The sequence below is a fragment of the Xenopus tropicalis genome, chromosome 8 (assembly GCF_000004195.4).
Source record: "Xenopus tropicalis strain Nigerian chromosome 8, UCB_Xtro_10.0, whole genome shotgun sequence".
Lineage (NCBI taxonomy): Eukaryota > Metazoa > Chordata > Amphibia > Anura > Pipidae > Xenopus > Xenopus tropicalis.
Window position 1 is genome coordinate 111,172,025 of NC_030684.2, and position 26,533 is coordinate 111,198,557.

The following is a 26,533-nucleotide window of genomic DNA, read 5'->3' on the forward strand; positions in this document are numbered from 1 at the left end:
TATAAACATTAAAACTCCTAACTCTTTCAGTTCTGTTCCTATCTTTTAGCCACTAGGTCAGCTTTATGGAGAGTAAAAGGTCTGGGTATAGGCTGTATTTTTCTATACATGTAACCAAACCTTCTGTCAAAATTTGTTTCATTTCAATGTCTTTTCCACCCTTACTAACACTTTTCTTCTCAATTATTTTCTTCCCATGAACATCTAATCTGCTGCAATATGCTGCTGTATACTGTCCTTTGATGGGCTTGTCAGAATCCTGCCTCGTGGCGAGATCATGATGATGCTGTTTCCACGCATTCTGCAGGTACCCCGGGACCTTCAAGTGGTGGTCATGCTTCACAAAGTGGAGACAACAGTAGTGAACAAGGTAAGACCCACTCTTTTAAATACTGGTGTCTGAAATGTTTTGCATAGGAGAAGGATGTAAAAGGGATAAATATAATACAAAGGCACTCTTTAAATAAAATAGTACAATATGCAGTATCCATTGCAATCATACAGCAGCAATGAACTGAAATGAAGTAAAGCAGAATTGATAATTCTGTTATTTGCACAATATAGATCATTGAGGGCTCTAAAGCTGACCTGTATGAGTTCCTTAGATTTACCTATGCTTTCTGAATGCCTGCAGTCTTTTCATTCTACCTCTTAGGCCTTACAGATTTAAATATATATATTGTCTTGAAGACACTTGTTTTATGGGACCATTAACACTTCTGTGGAATCTCTGTATGTACATGGGAAACACTGTTTTGGGTTTCTGTGCCACTGTTCATGTCTGCATACAATAATAAATAATAAACAAAAAATTACATATTAATGCTGTTAAAAGCAGTGGTATCTGTCCTTTTTTATTCTCTGCCCTCGGGGCTTTGACTTTTGAAACAATATAACACAAGCCAGTAGATTGACAGACCTGTCTTTCAGAAGGAGATCGGCTTTTGAAACCTTGTTTAAAAAGTCATAACCAAGAAATTAAGCAAATGCTGCTTTAAAAAGCAATTAAATTTACAAATATCTTTTAAAGCAATAAAAAATGTAAATTAGAAAGTTGCTTAGAATAATTTTTTGAGTTGACATGTCCTTTAACGGCCATATTTAATGTGTCTTAGCTTTTATTTCCTGAGGTTTTATCTCCTATAAGACACATAAAAGCGAGAAAGAAGAGTATAGGGGTCCACTATATGCAAACATTTTCCCCCTTGCATGTTTTCCCAATGGAGATTTCAGTATTATACTCAAATTATCTACAGCACCTCAGTTTTTTAAAAACTTAATCCGAATCTTGTTTCTGGCCACCTCCACTATATTTTGTTCAAGCTTTCAAGAAAGCCTGCCTGTTGAAGTGTACACTATCCTGGATGGTTTTAGAGAAGATTTGGTAGGAGGTTATATATAGCAATCTCTCTCGTGAGCTTTTAAGACTATATTCTAGATAAGACCCACTCTCTTGGGCTGCGATTGAGGGATTATAGAAAAAACAACTAAATTTGGTATTTTTATGTGAACAATAAAGAGAGGTATTGAGAATTTAGTTGATTCATGTTTTTAATAATCCAGCCATATGGCATATCCAGTTACCGCATAATTTGGGTAACTGTTGATAAGCAATGTGTGCTGTTGGACTTTTATTGAATGCTCTTAGGAATGTGTTTGACTTTGTAAGCAAACTGTGAGATTTAAGAACCCGAATGAGCAGATTTGGAAGGTCACCTGACCTAGCACATCTCATGTGGTCTGTCCACTTTTCTCATAAAGGAATGCATACAGTCCTGTGTTTTTGCTTTCTTTTGTTTGTTGCCAAATAGTTTTAAACTACTGCATTATTACTAAAAGCTGAGGTTTTAAACCCTAAAGTCAGGGAACCTGTTCTGAATCCTACTATCTTGCTCGTTTTAGACCAAAATTTTCAGACTTCTATGGTTTAACGCCAATGTTTTGCTGGGATGCCCTATGATAAGAACAAGATTATAGAAAACATTTGTTATCAAACATTTACCAATAGTTCAAATAATATATAGAAAGATATACAGCACCCAAAATTCACTCTAAATGACCCATGGGGTAGGCTTCCATTATTCTATGGGAAATCTAAGAGACATTCTCCACAAAATCACCTTTACTGGGTCTTCATGTTAGCCATAATGCTGTCAGAAGTAATTGAGGTATAGCAAATTATGCTTTTATGAAGATAAAATCGTGCTGTTAGACAGTAGTGAGAAAAGGCTAATGGCAATTTGGTGATTAAAAGCTAACAAAAACAGGACATTGTGGCGCACCTACTGCATTGAGCAGTGTGTACCATATGAATTATTCTTAATAACCTATATAGACATAATATGTAATACATATAATAAATCACATGTGAGTGTGCTCCCATCTTGCCACTTGGCCTGGATCTGGCCATGTTATTTCACTTATGAAATATGAGTATATGAGTATCTCTATGTGTTTCATCATCAGTGTAGATTGAACAACTATTTTGCTTTGTAATATTTATCTCCTGCTTTAACTGTTGCAGTTTAGCATCAGCTGGTGAGCTGCAGTCTTAGGGCCTAAATCATTACAATAAGAGCTAAAATGCAGCGGTGCAGTTACCTATAGCAAGCAATCTGATCTATGCTGACATTGCTACCATGCAACAGCCCAACAGCTGATTTGTGAATAATATAACACCTATGTTAGTAAATGAGTTCTTGGTCTAAAAGTATGGTAATAAGAAGTTTTTTTTAATATAGATGACAACTAAAAACTAAAATGTTACTTGAATGACTCACCTGTGTTCAGCCTGGGAAAGTCTATCATAGATATCATCTATCCTGCCAATATCCAACTTAGCAATGTTTGCACTCTCAGAATTATCTACAATATTGTAAGTGAAGGGCATTTGGGGGGGTGGGGCTGGAGTAAAAAAACTTGAAAATTCTTTACCCTTAGAGCAGGTTCTGCTAAACTGCCCAGAGGGTTCACACACAGATTACACACACAAGATTCCAGCACATTATTCACACGCTAGTGCTGAAGGCTCTTTATTTCTGTAGTTGTTATTCTGTTAACTGTTCGGTGTAACTCATGTCAAAGCCACACTTTTAATAGTTATTTTATGAAACCCTAGATATCTTGTATATATATATATATATATATATATATATATATATATATATATATATATAAATATATATTCAGCATTTGGAACTGTAGCCTAAAAAACAAATGCAGAAAGTCTTTCAAAAATAATCAAACTATATAATCTACTGCAATAGTTATGAGCCTGTATGTCAGTTATATTACTCTTTTGTAAATATAGCTGGCTTGATCACTTATGTCAGAGAATATACTAAGAGAAATTAGGCTCTGGGCCTAGTAGAGTTTCGGAGACTAGTCCCTTAAGGGTTGTGGTCAATATCAGTAAAGTATGGGTGGGAGAAGGTTGCCTTAGGAAGGTAGGAGGCTCCTGTAGGCCCTGGAAGAGCATGTAGCAAGAGCAAGGAGGAAGGTAGTTATTATTATCCTTTATGTATATATCACTGACATAAGCCTGGTCCTGTTATAGTTTACTGTACAAACTAGAGCTAGAAGTATGATAGCTAGCCCAGTAGACCTGGGCTCAGATGAGGAAACTGCGGGAAATTACACTCCTACCCCTATCAAAGTGAGCTGGCTTGGGCTTGTGTGAATTCCCTTAAAGCAGGGACACCAAATGGAATGAAATATACAAGTGGTGACTGCACTGGCAAGGAGAGTACTAGGAAAAACCTGACCTGTGGCAAGGATCTGACCAGGAGATTGTGTGACACCTGACAGTGGAGTACTAGATAGTTGGGCCACAGAAGAGAGAGAAGTAAGAGCTGTTCTGTGTGTGGAAGATCTCTGTGATAAGATCTGTTCAAAGTTGCCTATAATGAAGCAATAAAACCCTGTTAAATTAGCATTGGTACATGGTATGAGAAACATTAGGAAATGTTTGAATCTATTTATTTACACGAAACACAATTTTGTTGTTGTTTGAATTAGCCCAAATCAGTTTTATTTATTTATTTTTTGCCATTGCAGTGAGTAGAGGGTTTAGGTAGATTTTGTTTTTCTTAAGTATGCCCTTTTTTACGGCTGTTCACTAGGAAGCACTGTATAGTGGACACTTTCAGAAAGGAATGAAAATGGTTAAACGTTTCAATAAAGCAGCAAAAGCCCCATTTGGGTATAGATGGAATTCCTGGACAGGCTGGGACAGCAACTGCAGAGCCCTCTGTGGCAAGCAGAAATCACAGTTACATACACCCTTTCATTGCTGTGCTCAGCACCATTACCTATGTGTGAGCAGCTACCCTTCTGTAATAGTCCTCAATACAGATTTATTGCCATTGTCAGTTATTTGGTACTCTCAAAGACCTTGCTGGAAACTGTTTATGTTGTCTTGTAATTATAGTTCACTTCAAATAGTTATACTCCATTAATAGGCGTTATAGTATCCTAATTATCTGCAGCTCTGTACAAAGTCTGGTACCTTATTCTTTAAAGCCACTTTAGAACATAAATGTTAAAATGTTTTTTTTTCTCAACTACATGCTGCTGAAAAGATTTCACAAGATTACACAGCTTCCCTGCATCTGCTGAAAAAACAGAATGCCTTTTCCAAATAGCTTAAGATTTGCAATGCTACTCCTATGAAAGTGTTTGAATGAAGCCTTGTTTACACAACCATTATTGGATGTCCAGTTTGGTAGCTCAGCAACACCAGGAAGGCCACAATTTGCCCTGCTCTGATTTAGAGAGTGTTGTTTAATACTGAATGATTCCTTGACCTCATCAGGGACAGATCCAGTCACTGATGATGTTATATCTGACATTGCAAAAGTTCCTAATCACACATTGTGTGGCTTGGCTGATTGCTGCTCAATGTCCACTTTTTTAAAGATCATTTGAAAACATTACAACACCGAAATGCTTGGTGACAATGGTGTTTTTAGCTTAAATAAATTTAAAAATGTGGAAGACAGATACAATTAAATCATAATTGCATAAACTCGTCTGTTTAACCTAAAGCAGGACTGAACTCCATCTAAGGCCAGTTTCTTTTGTTGTGAGGTTTCATACAATAGGGTTAAACCACCTGCAGATTAAAAGGATTTGTGCCCTTTTGCCACAAAGTTTAATGTTTCAGAAATGCTTCTTATTATTTTAACTGGGTTCTAATTATGTTTACGTCCATTCATTTTTTATGTGGAAATAAGTATAAAAATAAATACAGTAACTATACAAAGTCAGTGAGGCATTCTCGTATTCTATATGTTCAGTTACTTGGAAACCAAAATGTTGTGAAACCGCAGATCCTTTTCTCTTTCTTTTTTTTTTTTCTTTGTGGAGAAAGAATTCTCTTGACGCCTGTTAGACCTTAATTTAAAGGTGTAATTAAACTTGAATGTAGCATCATAAACAAAAGATAAACAATACAGCATGCACATTCCCTGCTGCTTCATAGCTGTATAAGCCAGCTGTTTTTGGCCTAGTGATTTTTGCTGTGTGCTCTGCTTAGTTCTGAACTCCATGGATACAGTCCAACTGAGCTGCGTTCCTGCACACAACACTTTCACAACCGGTTTTCATCACTTGAGATTATTAAATTCCATTGAATGCAAAAGATGCGGCCTAGCAGAGGATTGCTATCGGGATAACACGAGATTTTAACATTACATTTCTTGTGAGATGGGCAATCTTTTTTTCTTTTGTTTGTAGAAGTTGTGAGTGGGGAAAGAACCTATGGAATGAAATAGAATGTGTTCACTGACCCTGAAAATAACCAGTTGGTTGTGATGGAAGAAAGACTGGATGGTAGTGTTAATATCTTCTGTGGCTCAGGGTTGGGATATCCTCTGGATGATGTTCGTTAGTGAAGCTGAATGATTTATATCGAAACAGGAATTGCATAGGTTTAGCTGCCTGGCTTTGTAACTAATTTTACCCATTAAACAAACAGAATTTTATAGACTGAGAACTTTCTTTTTTAAAGTCTAAGAACCCAACTGTATGCACAAATTTATGTTTTCCCCATGCTTGCTTCCATTTTTTCAGTCCAAAAAACATACCAGTAGGTTAATTGTTTGTATATATAATTGACCATTGGTTGTATGTTTATTTTAATAGGGACCTAGATTATAAAATCTACTGCTTCAGTGAATGATATGAATAATCTCTGTGAAATATGGAATTTGGCAGCACTATATTAATAAAGTATAATAATGAAGATGCCTGATTTTTTATTTTTATTGTCTTTTTATTCAAATGTCACAAAGTAGCAAAGAGAAAGTGAACATGAACATTGTCTGCAATACCTTCCCGATGTGAGCAACTGGAAGTGCCAAAATACATAAGTACAACTGTCATCTGAAAATTTAGCAATTTTTGCAACATATGTGTTAAGTTAAGTAGCAGTGCTATACATGTTTTGATTCCAGTTGTCCACGATAAGAAGCAATTGGAGACAATTCCCAGTAGATTGTCCCAACTAGTATTCCACTAAAAGCTTCAGCAACTGAACACTGACAAATCTTTTGTATAACACTATCCTTAAAGGGGATGTTCAACTTAAAATTAACTTTATGTACTTTGTAGGCAGACATTATCTAAGCATATTTACAACTGATATTTAAATGTGTGTTTTGAATTATTTGCCTTTCTTGTCTACCTCTTTCCATCCTGGAGTTAAGTCCTGTCTGGGTGCTTGGTTCAGTGCTAGTGTAAGGTCCTTTATCCTGTTTGTTATTAAGGCTATTTTTGAATTACTGTACTATATGGTATGTGCATATAGTAGGTTTCTTAGTGGTAATGTTGTTGGTGAACTTTTTTCTTGCATTAAATCTGTCAGTTGCATATGTTGTCATCCAGTGTTTAAATAACTGACCCAGGGTTAGCAAATCCGTGTCTCGTATGTCTTTGAGCAACAACTAACCATGTCTTCCAGCAAGAATTGTACAAGAATTGTAAGGAACAGTTGATTACTCATATATTATAAAACATCAATGCACTACAGTGTTTCAGTTTAGGTGCTTGACAAGAGTGTATGATAAAAATTGAAAAGAATTAGTCTTTTTTGGCTCTGGGTGGTATTGAAGATTAGGGCCTGATCACCCCATCCAATCAACTTTTTTACTGTGTCCTCATTACCTGAAAATCTCAGCTCAGCATTGCACTGCAAGTAAAATGGAGAGTTCATGTAATATTTGAATTCCTGCATTTTGATGTTTGTTTTTAACCTGTCTTATGATTAAAAGTTAAGTTTTATTTTTATTGCTGCTGGAATCCCACTTGACTGTTGGACTTATGTTGCAATGAAACTGAGTTCTGTTTTGTGGCCCTTGCTCTCTGTTGATTGTAGATTTAACTCAGGTGCACATCTCTCCTTTCAGTTTAGTTCTATGCAAGACTATTTCTTTATGATGTAACAGGAGGTATGTAAGATCAAGGTGTATGCTTGTAGATTAAATTTGATTGCAGTTATCTGTAAAGAAAGAAGGTAGGTAGGCAGTGCATAATAATGTTACATTTTTTTATCACATCACTGCAGTTTCCTTGTGCTCCAGTCTGCCTTGGGCAACTGCACTAATGCCAGTATACTGAACCATATGACAACACTAAGGGGGACATTTACTAATCCACGAATCCAAATCCCGAACGGCAAAAATTCGTATTGAAACGAAAATTTCTGAACTTTTTCGTTGCCGTTGCGACTTTTTCGAATTTTTCACGATTTTTTGTCGAAAATTTTTCGTATTGAACGATCGTAAATGCTGGGAAAACCTTTCTGACTTTGATTGTATGTCTGCATGGGCTTGATCAGTGCACTTGCGTACGAAAGAACGTTCGTTGTGCAACGACCGTTCTTTCGTTCAATCCGAAAATCTCGGAAAGGTGACGAAATGTCGGGGAAAATACGAAAAAGTTGTGACGGCAATGAAAAAGTCGCTAAAATAACAATCATTACGAAAAAAACGCATTCGGACACCTTCGGAGCATTCATGGATTAGTAAATGTGCCCCTAAGGGTGAAGACACACTGGGCTACTAGTAGCAGCTACTTCTTCATGGCTCCTGAACTCCAGAAAATACCCTACCATAGACAATCCTGCAAATTGTCTCTGCTAAAACACGGAGAGACAATTATCAGTAAATGATTAGCATCTATTTTAGTAGCCATGACAAGTAGCTGCTACTAGTAGCTCTGTGTGTCTTCATCCTAAGAAAGTAAGGTATCATCAGTTTGTGCATATATTTCTGAAAACAAAAACCATATAACCAGTTAAGGCTTGTGTGAATATACAGAACAACATCCTGTTCAATAGTGCTAAACATTTTCTGAATTACTGAGATGGTAAAACTAAAAAAAAATTGAATCCACTGTTTTTGTCTTAGAAGTTATCAGGGCTCATTCCAACTGCCCTTCTTGCTGACTTTGCTCAATTACTGTATATAGCATCCACTACATTCAATAGAGATGTCTTTATTCACACACGGTCCGGTACATAGCCAGGGATATTCCCTTATTGCTGAATGCTCTGTCATGTAGAGTGGACGCATTGGTTTCCCCTGGTGGGGTTTGTTACTAAAAGCTGAGAATAGATGCATTAAAGGAGGAGGGAGACTTTCATGATCCCATTAGCATAAGAGTGGGTAAATTATTCATGCAGCATGAGAGTTCAGGGGGTGGGGGTGGGAGTACAGTTAATGCACAGTATTTTCAGATATATCCCTCTCTGCTTGAGCTCCTTGTTCCCAGATTTACAGGAATGCTCCTAAACAGACATGTCTGGCCAGGACCCAGAAGGTGAAAAAGTCACCAGGACTTGATGATGATACTCAGGCTTCCAAACCTTTGCTATGCCTCATATATATTTGTGCATGCATGTCTATCAACATTGAAGAAAATGATAACAACATAAGTATGTAAAATTATTAGTAAGGTATTTTCAGATACTTTGACTTTTGACTGACTATAATTTCACAAAACTTGTTCTGATTAAAGGCCTTTAATGTACTGTTGGTCTGATTGCAGCTGGGAATACGTATATTCGGACTTTTATGAAATTTTAGTTCTATGCAGTATGTAAGCAGCAACACAATTGAACTAAGATGTTTGAAGCCCCCTGCATTGTATTGGTCCTAATGGTTGTACTTAGGTCCAGTGTAATTTCTCCATGGTCCAATGTCACTGATATTGCAAAAGTCTCCTTACTGTAAGGTAGTAGCAAACTTGACCTAACACTGCTTGGTATGCTTTTAGGTGGAGGTAGAAATTTGGTGGATGTTGCCAAACTCTTCTTACTTGCTAAACTTAGTATGTACCTGTCCTAGACTCAAGCATTCCAGGATGGGCTATTGGTCAGCAAAACTATATACGTTTGGTTCATCAGGTGCTATATATGGAGAGACCAGTTGTGACTACATTATGGCCCTTGTGTGTAAGATAGGAAGGATGTGGGTGGCAGACGTTAGTCACTGCACATTCTTGAAATCAGATGGCACTGGCTCAATGGAAAATTAGGAAACTAGAAGTAAATAGGAAGAGGGAATGGCCCAGATGCCTTGCTTATCACTTCCAGTGTAAGAAGGATAACAGCTCACTTAAAAGAAGGTCTGCCGTTTAGGAACACGTCCACATAGGATAGGAAGCAGGGCTGCTGCTGACACAAGATTTTTTCATGTTTAGACTGCTTAGAGTTACAAATGTTACAATACTTCAAAAGTCTCAAAAAAGTTGATCATACATCAATATATATGGAAGACTTTGTGATTAGCAGATTCTTGCTATATTTTCAGACCACTGCAACAATTATTATATTCCCATTTTCAACACACTGCTCACAATCCTATCAGATTACAGCTGGTCTGTGTAAACAAAATATCCAACCTGTTGATGCCTCCCATAAGAGCTAAATAACCCCTATCCCCTTACACCCTGAAGCTATGTAAATGCAGAAATTAATTGTGTTTTTAAAATTCCTTCAAAATATATATGTTTAAGTGCACCTTGAAAGCATGACAACCTTAGGTGCTATACTTATACGGCAATCAGGTACATTTTAGGTGCATATTGTTTGACTCCTGCATGAAGTAAATATGAATGTTACAAGCTGTGTCCATATGCATTTGATGCATGTGCAGTTCTTCAATAGCAGCTGTGCATCCAAAAAGTGTCTTTCACACAGCCAGGAAAGGGTTATTTGCTTGGGATTTCAGGAATAGCACTATTGTGCTTAGTTGTCATCACCCCTTTCCTTGCAGGCACCATTCATGTGGCAACCAGTTCCCTTCCTGTTACCCGATACAGTGCCTGACGTTGTTAGTCTTCTTTGGTACTTACATCCCAAAATAATAAGACCACAACAATGCAATAGCATGAATCTTAAAAATAATGCACTAAATATGGCCAATATTATAATATATTGTGGTATAATAAATCTCAGAGAAACAATTTAATACAATTTACAGCAACTGAACTGACACGATGATATAAGAGGGAATTTAGATTACTACATTTATGCTCATAGTTTTCCATTTTTTGGGGATTTTACTAAACTCATGTGACTTTAAAACTCTCAACTCAATGTGAGGATTTTGTGTTCACGTTTAATACAATTTTTTAAATTTTCCTCAAATTTCACTATGTAAATAGAGGTTTTAGTTTGGGAATCTTTTGGATTAGGATTTGATACTCTGATAAATACAAAAAATATGGATTTGGAGCATCCATATTAAATTCGTTTGGTTTTCTTGTTCCTTACAGCTAGACTGTTAAGAGTCCCTAGCTAATTAAGTCTTGAAACTAAATGGTATGTAAACTACTCACTGATAATCCAATGTTTACAAACAAAGCATTTAAAATACTGCTTACCCCTTGCTAACTCTTCTATTAATAACCTCCATTTTGGGCCCCCACGTTTGGTCACTAGAAGCTTGTTATTTAGTAAGCATTTTGGTTTATGCCCTGTTAATGCAAAGCAACCAGTCAGTGCCAGGCAAAGCTGTCTGGGTGCCCTACACAACTCAGTCGATCACCTTTCCTCTAAGTGCTGGCCGCTTACACGCGCTTTTTACAAGGGGCCGGAGTATGGGTAGGTGACAGAAGAGGTGCCTAGTGCCCCGCCACCACTATTGCGCCCTAGGCATGGATGCAAACCATAGGTGTCTTTCATATTTATTGATTACCTTCTATTTTGTATTTTTTTTCATGATAGTAAGTTCTCTTGAAAAGTGCCACATTACTGTGGCATGTCACTATTCCTGCCAGGGCTGGACCACTGTTCCTAGACTGTATTGAATAATGATATCATTATAGTCTAGGGAATGTTTTTTTTTAATTCATTCTTCTATACTGTGCGTTCAGCACTAGCGTTTGTAGACAGACTTTTTCTCATGCAATTACATCTTGTCCTGTTTATGATTTTTTGCACTGCCAATGTTGCTTCTGAAATTTCTCTATTCTATCTCAAACAAGACCGGGACAGGAATGAAAACTAGTTCTCAGGAGATTACCTTGGCTTCCTGTCTCCTTTCAAACTCTACACTAACTTGTCTGCCTTGTTTTCCAAAGTCCCTGCTGACTTAACCTTTCACCTCACCTCTGCCCACAAACCTTCAGGCACCTTCCTTTTCACCAAACTCAGCTCAGCAAATCTGAATTCATGTCTTTTATTCAAGATTTTCTCCTGTATCCAAGACTATTCTTTTGTATCCAATATATGCTTTACAATAAATGAGTTTATATTATTTCTTCTAGTTTTACAAATATTGTAGCAACATCAGCCCTATATTATAATTAATCTATATATTCCAATATAACAATATCTATTATTTATGAGAGTTATGTGTCCACCTGCACTTTTCCTGGTGGTATAGACTACAGCTCCCAGAAGTTTGTAACAATCGAAGCCATAGGCACAACAGTCAAACATGTAAAGCAGTAAGGTATCCCAGAAAGGTGCATAGGACAAAGGTGCAAAGGGTTATCTTATTGGCAGCTCCCCACGTGCTGGTATACTATGTTTCTAAGAATCCTCATGTTGCCAAAGGCCTATGGAACAAGGGGCACTTGATCATTTCTGAAAAAAGTTGTGCCTGTCACTGCTCCTTGTGCCTCAGAAATAAAACTATAGTGATTATCATGAAAACATTATGAAAAATTTTTTTTTGCTGGATTGTTAACATTGTACTGACAATATTTACCACACAATGCAGAGTATTTCCAAAAAAATCCAACATAATAGTGGCTGCCTGCTAAATAAAGTTCATCACAACCTCCATATAATACACTGATATTCTCGCAAACATCTCCAATGATTAAATCAATCCCCAATCCTACATATAAATACAGACAGAGCAGTGTTTAATTAAACACGTCATAGCCTTTTTGCCATTTAAGTTAATACTGCTTTTTTGTTGCGTTATATTCTAATTTGAAAAAATCATTGCCAAGGAAGATAATTATATAGAGTACACACAATTAATGGATAAATCATTAAATTCTGTTTAGTTCAAAGGATATGAAGAATGGGGACAGATAAGCTTGCGTGAAAGACCCAGTTTAATGTTACCAGTTCCTTTAGTAACAAAATCAAGAGATTCGTGTTTTTTACACTGACCCTGTCCATATAAGATCATGCTTAATTAAATATTAATTAATAGGGTCTCTTCACCACCTGCCCAACGATGCCATGTATCCTGCGCCTTTCAAAAATCCAATGAAAATTACAGCACTACAGAGACAATCTTTGCAGTCACTTCAGAAATGACATGGTCCTACAGTCGCTGCTAATGTTCAAAGCATCTCCCTAACCGCTAAATCACTGCCCCACTGAGATCTCTCTAATGCATGTAGATTGTGTTACAATCAATTACCTAGATCTTAAGTGTGTTCTCTTCTCAACGACTAACCGTCTGACCACTGCTGGTAGCCTTCCAAGAAAAGCCACACAGATACATCCTAACATGTACCCTTTAAGCTTTATAGGCATCCCTATCGCTAGGAAAAGGCACTTATGGGATAAAAATGTTAAGAGTGAGAGTCATGACCTAGGTAAATCTTTCTGCTGCCTCCTAGTACCAAATTTGCCATTTAAAACCGTAACTGTTAGATTTATGAGCTAGAAAAAACATTAGAAACTATTGTAGCCACCGATATGTATGTCATTGCTTACTGCAATGATATAAGCTCCATATAACAACAAATATAATCATTCAATTATACATGATTATGCTTCAATGTGCAACAGAGTTAATATTACCAACAGCCACCTGTAAAGGGAATATTCACCAATTTGTCATACCATTTGCCAAAATAAGCATTTTGGAGATTCAGCAATGAGAGAGCTTCATTCAAAAACAATGTCATACTGCCATACTGCAGGCAAGAATGTAGAATGAACCATCACAGGCTCATTTACAGCGAGTAGGGGTGCATGTTCTGAAAGCCCTAGGCGGGTTATCAATGTTGTGCTTCTTATAAACCTTAACTTCTTCACTGCTAGTGTTTTGTGTTTCTGAGATTTTCATTTTGCACCGAACTGAAAATCCAGGACAAGCCACAGAGCAAAGCACAGACAGGCTTCCCCTGGACCTTCCTTACACATTCAGAATCACAAGCAAGTTAGGGGGACCATGTGCATCCCACCCCCTGAGAGAATCTCAACACTTTTTTTACTGCTGCTTTTTGCACATTCTGTAAATGCAAAGATTTATTTGTTAAGGAGCTATATGTAAATTCTGTGGGAGCAACTTGCAACATGCATAAGAACCCAGAGCCTTGCACCTTTGCACTATGCACCTTCTCCCTTCTTAATACATGAGCCTATCTGTATCAAAACTCCCCCATAAAAGTTTGCCATCTTACAAGCTAGCTTCTGTTTGGCTTTGCGTACTCATTATGAAGAGAGTTTTGCATATATATATATATATATATATATATCACTCTTGTGATCATACTCCATCCAAGTTAAGTGTCTGCATTAAATACAGTGGTAGGCAGTGCTATGTATAAGGTGTATCTTGACTTTCACTCAATCTATCGTGTCACACATTCAAACAGAAATATGTGTGAGCTGACAGGTTCTGTTTTTAAAGAACATGCAGTAGGTGGTTTAAGCCTTTGGCAAAAAACTGCCATAAAAACTTTGACATATGGATGAATGGATTGGAGCATGCTGTCACTTGCATGGCCTGCAGGGGGGCAGCATGACTGCCTATGTACCTTTCTGTTTTGGGGGGAAATGAATGAAAGATAAATATAGCCTTCTAGAATCTTTGCCTCATAAGTCTACACTTTAGTCCTTCCATTATTACTTCAATATTGGTTTGCATATTTATCTTTTAATTTTCTCTCAGCTTTATTTAGCTGAAGGTTTATGCACCTATTGTGGTTTTTACTAGTTATACTGCTAAAGCACATAACTGGCCACACATCCCTTCTTAACTTGTGTGAACTACAACTCCCTGTAGTTGCACAGTTGTAATGTATAGTAGTTTGCAGGAGGGCTTTGTGAGTAATATCCCTGCTCTAGGGTTACCTTCCCACTATCCAATCAGCCCACCCAGGTTCGTGTTCCAGGCAACTCGCCAGCATTTTCAGGCATGACCTTATTTGCATTTAAGACCTGAAACAATTTAGTTTAGTGAAAGTGGCAGGAGGAGGCTGAGGATTTATAACCTACATGTTTATTTTAGATGTTGACTTGTGATGGAAATTGAGATGTAACTGTCAGACTGTCAGAATAGGGCCCCGAAGTATACATTAAACACTGTGTTCCTGATATCACAGAGAAGAGGCAGCTGATTGCAGGTAGGAGTTAATGTATTTTTTACATAACTGGCAGTATTTATATCTGCTGAGCATTAAGAAGTCGACTGAAGAGTATATTTTGCCGATCTGACTTGGTAAAAGTAAATGCAAAATGAACACCTTTTAGCATTTAAATTCTTATGTCAGCCAGCTCATCAGAAAGGAGATGTAAGTTTCCAAGGCATGGTAGGGAGAGATGTGCCAGATAAATAAAAGTTTGTTCTGCCTAAGATAAAAGTTCTCTTTTACTTTGGTGATAAATTGTCTTTGCACAGCAGGGTCAGTGTTTTAAAAGCAGGGTTAATAACACTAATAGGTGATGGTTACAGAATAGAAAAAAATGTACTTGCTATGAAGGATATACCTTCATCTTCGAAATGACCAGCTGCGAATAACTTCATTTGCATGGTAGTCATTGAAGGAATTATGGCCCAATTGATATGAAATAGCCTTGCCGTTCACAAAAATAACTAAATGCCAGGCCTTATAACATGGTTGATGTTGAATTATGATCATGTGAGCTCCACGTCTTTCATAAAAGCATTTTGATATTTGGTCTCAAACTTGGACTTTGTGTTTGACCTAAGATGACCTGTGTACACCCTCAAGTATGGGCTTTTCAGAAGCACATATCAAGCATATTTGCTCTAGATAGAACCGAGTTTTCCTGCCAGTCTCCATTCTTTCTAAACAGTATGAAAAGATTAGGGACAAAGGTGAGGTCACAGGTTAAGTCTGCAGGGGATGCAGAAACATGTCAGACATGTTTAGGAGACAGGAAGCTTGGGGAAGGTCTCCTGAGGACTGCTTTCCATTCCCGTCTGAATCATCTACATGACATTGTGCAAACTCCAGGTTTCCAGACACAGAATAAGTAGAAAATGGTCAGAACTCACTCTGAATATACTCAAACAGAAATGACCGTCTACCAAATATTTTGTACCATTCATTACAATTTTCGAGTTTCCTGTCCTGTGAGTTGCAGGCTTCTGTCAGCCTTGAATGTATTTCTGTCTTCAAAGATATCAGTTAAGAAATCATCTCCATGCCCCCTCATGCAGATTTAATCATTTAAAGCTTTTATTTTACCTCCAGAATAATATTTATGGCTTTGTGCTACAAATGTAGGGCACTGTGTTGTGTCCCACAAGGGCATCTCTGTGGAGAAGTCTTTAAGGATTCCTCATCCTTTTTTTCCAATTTCTTTTTTGTAGTCTTAGCACAAAATGCCTGCACACCCAAGCACTGATTTGTCTGTTAGTTGGGTCCCTGGGGCCATCCCACAGATTTCTGCTTCTCTGGAAGTTGCAGCTGTAAATCTAGGGGAAAAAAAAGAAAAGAAAGGAATGTAGTTTGTACGAATGGTTGTGTACCTTTAGTGTGAGTTCAGAGCAGCAGCAGCAGCTGCAATGCTAACTTTGTATGTGACAGTACAAAAGAGAGCAAGCTGAAAAGCGAGTCAGCAAGCGTCAGGACAAAAGCAAGGATCGGCTAACACAGCAGCACAGCAACACATGGCCTGACTAATTTATGAGCAAAAAACTGCTCTTCCCTGGGCAAACCAAGGCTGAGAGGCTGCTGCAGATCTAGGAAGTTTTCATTGACTCCTCCAGCATCACTGCAGCCACGAGAGATCATTTTCAGTTTGAACTATATCAGGGTCTACGCTTAATCAATACACTATTGGAAAAAGAATTAATTACTAAAGCAGAATAAAACAGCTGCATTTTAAACGAAGGATCCATCACTCCTCTAATCTTTCAGTTACAGAAGCCACAGCAAGGTTCATTTTGGCTCTTATAATGAGGAGCTCTGAGAATTTCCCTATCAGTTCTCTTAGGATTATGTATTAGGTTTATTCTCTCCCTGCTGTTTTGTCAAGAGTACAACTTATTTCAACATGCTAAATGGGGCGGGGGAGAAAGCAGGGCGTTAACATACAGGAATGTCAGAGAAAACCACTGGTGTTTATGTTGGGAGCAATGGACTTTATCAGCCTCATTTTGCTGCGTCTTTTTTTTATCACTGGTAATATAATTATTATTAATTGCCGGGACAGAAAGAACTGATTTCTTGCTCGTTGTGAACTTTTACATCTTGTTGTAAATATAGAAAGTGTTGTGCAAACACAAGAACAATTTAAGTCCACATTTTTAATGGTATTGGGGAATGACTGGCAGATAAAGGCGTACAGATTTCTGCACATAGATTGTCTTCCTCAACAGGCATAAACATATTTAATTTTGGGATCTGGGGCATTTTGGGGTGCTGCATACTGCTCTGTGGTGTTCAAATATTAAGATCATCCTGTAGTTTTGAATACAAACTCCTTTTCCCTCTGGAAAAGTTACATATAACTGTAATACTAAGTGCAGGTTTATGGCACGTTTCTGCATATTATCAGCATACCAAATTACTCATTAAAACGCATGCTCTTTTTAATGCATCCTTGTTATATAGGATTACAAAGAATCAAAGGCATATTACATCTTCAACTATGGGCGGTTTACCAACTGGGCCACTTGGGTACTAATATATTACTAATGAGTTGTACTCTTCTATTCCAGGAATATCAGAGAATACTTAGAAATAAATGAAAATCTGCATGTCTTGGCACCTTGCACCACAAGGTACGCCCTCTTTGCCACTGTACACTTACAGTCTCAGAATTAAAAAAGCTCATTACCATTCAGAAATCTGAGGGTGATTTTGGTGAGCTTGCAGTAACTTTAGGTTGGCAGGCACTTGAAAGGGTTGTAGCTAATTCTTAGAGATACCCATTTTTGCTCTCTGCGTGAAAGGGAGGCGGTCTATAGCAAATTGGTGCAGTTTGCTCTGCTAATTTTCATGCTCATTCCAATTAATTTAACACAACCCAGATTCCTTCCTCAGGCTCATCCTAATTAGCCAGGCAACACCTAAGACAAGTTCTGTTTAATAACACAGAGGAAGCCCTGTTTGCGAGCGAATTGGATGCTAATAAAGATATTCACTGGTATGGTTTGATATCTGATGTCAATTATAGTATGTAATTTAGAGGTCTCCCGTGTGCGTGGTGTGATGTAGGAAGCAAGCAGCGGGACACTGTCCTATATTTGATTTCACTGACGGAACCAAACCCACCTTTGGGACCAATTAGTGTTATTTTTCTGGTGTGGATTCTTGGATTGTTCATTTATTCTACCGTAATGAACTGGGAGTATCTGATAAAGAGTCACAAACTGTGTGAAGCCTTCTGAGAGCTCTGAACCTTATCACATAAAGAGAAAGCATTGATGTATATCACATAGAAGCATTTACTCCAGATCTCCACCTTTTTGTTGTTGTCTCCCCCCTCATTTAGTTCATTTTTGTCCTGCAGAATAAAAGGGAACTGCGGATTGAAAAACTGGACTGGGGAGGGCATGGTGAGGGACATACTTTGTGGTAAATATATCAATCTGCCATATCATGTCCCTGGGTCAAGTGAGACCCTTGCACACCTAATAATAGGATAGCATTAGAAGGGCCTTTTTATTTTTAAGTATTTGTAAACATACTGATTTCATGCAACATATTTTAAGTAATTATCAACATTATATATCATGTCAGAACCAAATCCAGGCCAAACCATGCAGAATGCTGCAATGGATCTGTTAGGATAGTAGCAGCAGTGGATGTAGAGATAACCCCTGTATACTTACCTCTAGACATATGCTGCAGCTTTGGCATGGTGGGATGGTATTAAGGTTAAAAAGAAAGCAATGATCCAGTCTTTATAATAAAAAGGAATATATAGATATTTTATATTTCAAATTAAAGGATAGGCAAAATGCTATTTCAACATTATTATTATGTAGTTATGCTTAGCAAAGGTGTATATAGGTATATACTGTCCCTTCATGGGTAAGAAATCATTCAAGATATCTTTCTGTGGCAGTGAATAGAAAAAGCCACAGGGAGTGACAAAGCATCCAATGTAGTATTGAACGCTAGTAAAAGAATCTCAGCACAATATCTCTTTTTTATTTATTTTTCTATGTTTTACTCTATGAAAGAATTGAAGAAATATGTAGTAAGCTATGTATTGATACATATTATTCCTTACATTTATACTGGTTTTTTTTTGCAAGTTTTTGCAAAACTCAGTTCTCCTTAGGCTGTTTGATGGTAAACATTTCTTTCCATGCCAAGATTGTGAGGTATCTAGTCAGTGATGCTGGTCTAATGGCATTTTCAGTTGTTTTAACAACATTCTTTGATTAGAAAATGCTCTACTGGATTTCCATATGCAGCTCTAGGCAAAGTGCTGAATGGAATCATTTGTGTTCTGGAGCAGGCCAATATTTATGTGAAAAACCAAAACCTGATACCACAACTTAAGGCAAATGTATTTGTACAAATCTAGTTATAGACTTCGACCCTTTTACAGTAGGGTAGTCATCATTAAACTACTTCCAAGTGCAAATATTTATACAAAGATATTTGCACTAAGGTTTCAGCCAGAGTATAGCATGTGCACCTTATATATTTGCACAGAAATTATTGGTGCCTAAAATATGTGTTCCAGGCTATTGCTTGTTTGAGCTTGATGATAGGCAGAGATATTATGTGCTGGTATCAGTCTGAGGATTTAAATAATTGAGTGGTACAATCACTGGTCTTTGGGGAGACCTGCATTCTAGTACCATGTCAGCCCTTATCATATTGGTCAAGTCATTCTTCCCCTGCTGAATCTAGCATATTTAGGGATCTACCATGCCTAAAATGTTTTCTTGGGTCAGTATTGTCACTTCCTGGCATTCCCATTGCTTACAGTAGAAGATAGCAGGAGGCATTCTGGAGAGTGTCTTCACCAAGTTCATTAAGACTGAAGTCATTGCAGTAGGAGCTATGGGATTACCAGCTAAAGTTACAAGGCCCCTACACGAGTTACCATACTTGCGGTTGTTGATCAAATAGGAAATGTTTTCATTACAAATGGTCTTGCCCCCAGTCACATTAGGTTACTCTGCCCAAATGTAATGGCCCCTCTCCTGAGTTTCCTAGCAAGTGTATCCAGCTGCTACATGTGTTTAATTGAAAAGAGAGCTTTTAGCAAGGATCTTGGGACAAGCAAGTAACAACATGGGTTACCTTTAACCATGTAAAATCCATGTATTAGGTTAGAAGCCAACATAATTCCTATTACATACTGCATAAATAAATTAAGCATAATGAAAAAAATACTGCAGTAACATCACTTCAATACAAAGCCATGATTTCAGTACTTGAGCTCTCAAAGGTAAACCACAGTAGCAGCTGGGGTCACCACAAGGAAATAATGGTTTTTAGAGGTTTATGCTTTGATAACAAAATTGTCTGGTGTGCCCTGGTGTCTTTTGTGGGGGAATTTGTGGTCCAGGCAGTGAAGCTGTTGCTCCCTGGCTCCCATTATTGGCAGAGTCCATTCAGTTCTCCTAATCCTCTAAAGAAATGAAGGAATGTCAGAATCAAGTTGCCTGAAGCAGTGACAGCATGCAATAAGAACAGGAACTTTGCATCTGCAACAAGTACTTCATCAGGGTTTAAGAGATTAGCTGGTAATTTGAAATGACGTTATAAAACACCCATGTTTGTTTGCTTTGAAATTTATGATGATACATTTGCGTTAAATCTGTTTCTTACACAAAAATTAAAACCAGTTTAAAGAACTGCCTGCCTGCCTGCCTGCCTGCTTGTAACTGTTCTGGTGTCTGGCTATCTGAAATTTTCCATTGAAGTCACATGAATCAGTGTATGTAGGAAAGACACTGATATAGATGCTGGTAAGAATCTAGTTCATCTACCATATCTCTCTGAAGTCTGCTGACCCTAGTGTTTTGTAAAGTCTTTGATATACTCTAGGTTTCTTTTATTAACCTTATTTGCTACTAAGACGTTAGGCCTATTAGCAATGATGGGGTAAAGCATAAATAATAAAACTTGCGACAGATATGAATAGTTTCATTATTATGTTCTAAATTGTACCAAAGGTATTTTAGCAGTAGCTCTTTTTAGGAAGGTTTATATACTGTATCCTACAAGAAACATGAACTGGCTATTTATTCCCTTTGTAAAAAAGAGTGTACAAAGGGGAATGACTCATAATGTATGGGTCCTTTAAGACTGAAAGTCTGTATGTGAGTTTGAATGGTTGTGAACGGCGTTAGCAGCAATGCCTCGCATGGGACCAAAGCAGGACATTATCGGAAGCTTGGGATTGTGCATTGTGCAGAGCAAGCACAGTTGAATCTGAGAGCTGAGACTAGGATGGACATTAGTATCTGCTTAATAGAATCTGAGTGATAACTATGCATAATTGAGCACTGAGAGGTCACTAAAATGAAAAATTAGAGTCCCATTAAAGGGTTTTTATTGCCAAGAGCTGCAGAGAAAGGTTGAAGGAACAGACTGCAAAAAGCCATCTATTCCCAAGAGAAGATGTCTCTTTTTGAACCCAAATCCACTAGTCTTTGAGTAAAATCCCCCTTAGAGAGCCAAAATTCTTCTGTTCCGGATATCATATATTGCGCTTCTAGAATACCATTGTTTGCAGTAGATAAAACCTGTTGAATATTACAGGGCTTGGGCTTGCTGCTGATGGGCCTTTAGTCTAATGGAAACCCCAAGGTTATTTTGGAGGTCCACTATCTGCTGAAATGAGTACCAAAGTTTTATAAATATTTTAACTTGAAAAGCTAAACCTTATATTTTCAGCTTATGTACCATCCCACAATAAAATTTGATTAGTAATTTATTCATTTACAGTACATGGCAACTGCCTTCATCAGAATTAATTATAAGCATCCCAGTGCTATGAGCTACTTTGACAGATGTAACTTCACATTCTGCTAATGTTGAGATGATTTCTAAACACCCTATACTTAGCCTTGCAACACCCAGAGCATACTGAGCATGTGCAGTATCACTGGCACCCAAAGAATGGCCTGACAAGATCAGAAGATGGGGAGTTGCTATGGACAACTTTGAATCCATAGGTTATTATTATTATAGGGCTGCTGAACTTCTGGGCTTGTACACTAATTTCAGGTTATGGAATACAGCTAAATATTGCTGTAAGGAATCTACATATTATAGGTTTTTTTTATTAACCATCACACCAAAAATTCAGTGTTAAAATACATAGATGGGCAAGGGAAACACGAAGGTTTTGCATTATCCTTCTACCTGTTTATTTTCATTTTATGTAACTGGTTTGTTTTAGTTTGTATTTTTCCTTCAATCCATTGTACAATAATGCAGAATATGTTGGTGTATAAATAAATGATATGAATAATTTTGTATTGTTCAGGACCCCTTACCTAACCCTCCGAAGTTGCTATATCCTGTTACACTGACTATAGTCAGAAAGGTAGAAGAACACTTAGAAGGATTTGGCTGAAGTATTTGTTTGAATTTAAATACATGCCCCCTACAGATAACAAGTGGTGTTCATTTGTCATACAGCCTAATGTAGAATTCTTCACACTCCCTCTCCGTTTGTTGCTGCACTCCCAGTCAGTGCCTGCTTTAGAGTGGTAGGACTGTCAGTGCTTGTTATTGTACTCTCTTGAAGTTTTACAGAGTAATATATTTTTTCCAGAGCTGTGGAACATACCTATGGTAGTTCTTTCCCAGGATATTTCATCATACTGTAGATTATACACAGATAGTGTCAGTCCAACATACTGCTTGCTCATCAGAAAAGCCAGAAACCCAGAATATTTATTTTTTTATATACTGGTCTGCACTGCAACAGATGGCATCTTATTAAATTAAAGACTATTCTAATCTGTTCCGAGTGTTCATGTACATGAGGTACTTGTGAATATCTCCAGTTTTGGTGAGGGATATTTTTGTCTAAGGTAACCTCAAAAAAAAAATTTAAGTCATCAGTATTGACGGTGTCCGTATGCTCATGTGTACACATTTGGGTAAATGATATATTTAAATTCTTGCTGTGGTGGCTTTCTTTCTCTTTTATTTTGCGCCTTGGCTTGTCAGCTTCATATAGGCCAGTGAGAACTATGGCAGCAAAAAAAAAAGTCAGTTTCTACATTCCTACCCATCTGTCTTCCGAATGTATTATATTTATATTCAGCAATTTCACCCCTTTCAATTTACACTGTACAGCATTTGTGCCCCAAATTTACTTAGGATTACTGACAATCTTTTATGTTCCCAATAAACAAGTACCAGTGTTTTTTATGATATATCTAACCCTTTTACTGCCAGAGGGAGATGCTCATTGCTAAGCTGTCAATAAAAGGCTTTATGACATTCGATTACAAATACCTTTCCAAAGGCTGTCTTACCAAGAACCTGAAATTTTAAACATCATCACAGGGCAGCAGGAATAAGAATTCTTCCAGGAAACTATATAGCTCTTGTTATGCCTCTTAATTATAAGATACTGTACAAATTATGGTGTGAGCTTATAATCAGGTTTGGTCAGCCTGAGGCTCGTGATAAGATTGAATCGATTTGAAATAAGTGTTATTTGGTTTGTTAAGAGGCTCTTTAGTGGCCGTTTAATGTTAGGTTAAAATGTTGTCTTCATAATGCTGAAGTGGTGTGAAGACCTTGAGAGGTTGTAGTGGTTTGGATTTGTGGGTAAATCCTTTATAATTACATTTTAGGCGTGTTTAATAATCTGGTTATATTGGATTAGTATTCTGTCCTAAAATGTTGGGATGATATTAGTCTGCAAAAATGTTTTGTCATTGTAAGGTCTTAATAATTTGGGAGCAGTGTGAGGCCAGGCTAATTTCAGTGCTGATCCCTTATGTAGTGTGAATGGAAACCCCTTTCAGAGCAAAGCATGAGGTCCCTTTAGTGGAGAGCCTGTGTAAATAGCTGGAAGTTAACAAAGGAGCAGCCTCCTGCAGCTCCCAGCTCCCAACCTATTTGGGGAATGAATGTGCTAAATGCTTCTTATGCCGCCTGAAAAACCTGGGACAAAAAGCAGCATAAAACCCCTTTCTCCTCTGTTCTCTCTCCTTAGTCCCATCTTTCGGTTTGTCCCCCTGGGGGGGTTGGGTATTTGAAGCTAGTATAAGCTTCGGAAGAGATGCTTCCCCCCCCCCCCAAAAAAAAGTGCTCTTTTGAGTGTGAAGAAGGTACAATCGTCACCCCTCCCTTTCAGTGTCACAAAACCCACACAGTTAGTAAATGTTGCATGTAAACTTTGCTAGGTCATCTGTTCTCTGGGCTAGTGGTCAGCGCAAATCACAGGCAAATTTCACTCTAACATGTTGGGCTGTTTAGCACAGCAGGGTCCCACGTAGGGGGTGCGTAAATATTAGTAAGTCTATCATGTCATTGTTACCCTCCTTCATATTAACAGATTTATATTAAACAGAAATAAAGGCTACACAAAATACGTGAAATATATTTATAATGAACAGAAAGATGTACATCGAAAGATGCTTAAAAAGGGACTTTATATACATTATACTGACCAAAAGATACGTACTTATGTCTTTGTTCATTAAAAATGTTTTTAAGAAAAACATTGCTAATTAGTGTATTGACGAGGTTGTTCTTTATTGGCTACATGTGGTTTTGTGGTTTCATTGTTTTTCTATAGCTCTATGGTTTTAGAATATAGTGGGGAATGTTTTTCAGAGTGTATATGAATGGTAAAGAAACACAGTTAAATATTGTTAGCATTATAACTGGGGCTCATAATTAAATATTTATAATATACTCCCTGGATTTTTCAGCTAGTAATACAAGGGTTACAAACAATGCATACAGACTTTGAAAGATACAGAGGGTAGAGATAATGATATATCACCTAAAGCTAAATAATAATGGATTGGGAGGTTAATCCTATTTTAAAGATGAGTAAATTCCATAAAGATGCGTTCACACTTTATAGCTGTGACTTTAAATATCCTTTAATATTTATTTTTATAAGAGGTATTAACTCCATTGTATACATTCAGATTGTTAGAATAATTGCTGCAGAAAGCTTACATACTTCTAGAGGTGGAATCATAAAAGGGGCACTATCATGAAAACAAACACTTTTCTAAACTTCTGTAATAATAAGTAATAGGTTACTATTCACAATCCCTCTTAGCAACCTGTCTCTACATGTAGGCTTTGTGTGAGTCATTTATTAAAGACACTGTATTATTAGAGATAACAAATATTTATAAAGTGCCAATATATTTCAGCAGAGTAGTACAATAGAAGGGTGTATACATCAATAATATGATCAACATTTAGCTTAAATCAAGTTCACCACTAAGCCTGCATGTTAAGGGAAATATTTTTGAGAGGGGGATAGCTCAAACCTACATGCATAGCAATGACTACCAAAATTTACTGTTCCAATCATTTGGGCTATGCAGGTATCCAGAGGGAGATGGAGCAACTACTACCTCCTCCCTTCACTTAAGGTAATGGGGTTCCTTGGCGATCAGATCTCAGTAAAGAGCTGCTAACTGTGACATTATTATATTATATGTGTGCCTCAGAATGGTTGGCACAGCGGATATTAACTGCAGGTTATACACATTTTTACTTGAACAACCACCTTTACTGATGTGTAATATTAAATATTAATGTCCAGCCAAAAATGTTTTTTGTTATATGAAAGAAAAAGTAATTCAGCTCTTCTTTGACCATGACTCCAATTCCCACAATGCCCTGCATGTTCTGAGATTAACAGGCCCGAGGAGGAGAATAACAGAAGTGTGCAAAGCATTGTGGGTACTGGAGTCTTTGAGAAGGAGAATATATTTATGATATATTGTTTCTGTAGTTGGGCAAACTGAGGTGGCAAAAGCAAGATAAAAACTGCTTTTTATTGTAATTTTATTTAAATAATGGATTTTTTTAAATTAATAACATTTCATAAAGTGGCTTAGAATTACATTTAATTTCATTATGCAAAGAAAATAAATTTTTCAGTGGTCATCCCTGTTCTGTTAGCAGCGCATTGCTGCTGTTTCTGTAGTAACACTTATTTGCACCTGCACTCTTACAGATACAGGTGCTCAACAAGCTTTGGGTGTCCAATTGCTGTTCTTCAAAAGTGCCCCAGGCGGTGGCTATACACCCCAGATCCCTGAGGCCTCCTAGCTTGGCTCTGTAATAGCCACTCTCCATCTGTGTCACACAAACAGCTGATGAAGCAGCAGCCAGATCCTGGGCCTCAAACAGTCACATACACCCAGGTTACAGCAGCCCTGGGTTGCCAGGGAGCAGTCAGAAGTCATTACTGTTTGGGAGAAATTGCCCTATGGCAGTTCCTTGGCATAGTGGAGGCGGTAGGGAAAAGCTTGTGCATTAAGGAAGCGAACGAATATTTAATGTGTATGTGGGTGTTCACATACACATTTACAAAGAAGCTTATATTCAAAGGGTTCTAACAGAACCTGCCCACAATTCCCATCTTCCCTGGTCTGTGTGAGAGTATAGAAATTAAAGTGTTCAGCTTTTGAACAGGAATGTGCTGTGTTAACTCCTTCCAGGTTCAATCCAGGTGGCAGCTAAGCAGTGTTAGGACATTTATTTTAGTGTTTGTTCTGACTTCTGTTTTTAGTCTTAGCAAGCTTCTAATTTGAATGAAGATGATATTTTTGCCACTATCTGAAAACTGTTTTGAGGCAATGTAAGTTGTATGATAAGTGGTTTTGTAACTGGTATATTCATTATTTCCCTTTTTTCCTAAACTCTTCTCTCTCCTTTATTA

The 26,533-nt window shown here is 37.5% G+C and overlaps 1 protein-coding gene across 7 annotated transcripts in view; it reads left to right on the top strand.

Annotated features, from left to right (window-relative positions):
• meis2 (Meis homeobox 2) overlaps positions 1-26,533 on the top strand; it is a 96,417-nt gene that overhangs the window by 20,705 nt on the left and 49,179 nt on the right. For all 7 annotated transcript variants that reach the window (XM_012967803.3, XM_012967805.3, XM_012967804.3 and 4 more), the window contains exon 7: positions 256-370. In XM_012967803.3, coding sequence (XP_012823257.1) covers positions 256-370 — 115 coding nt within the window. The remainder of the gene's footprint in view (positions 1-255; positions 371-26,533) is intronic.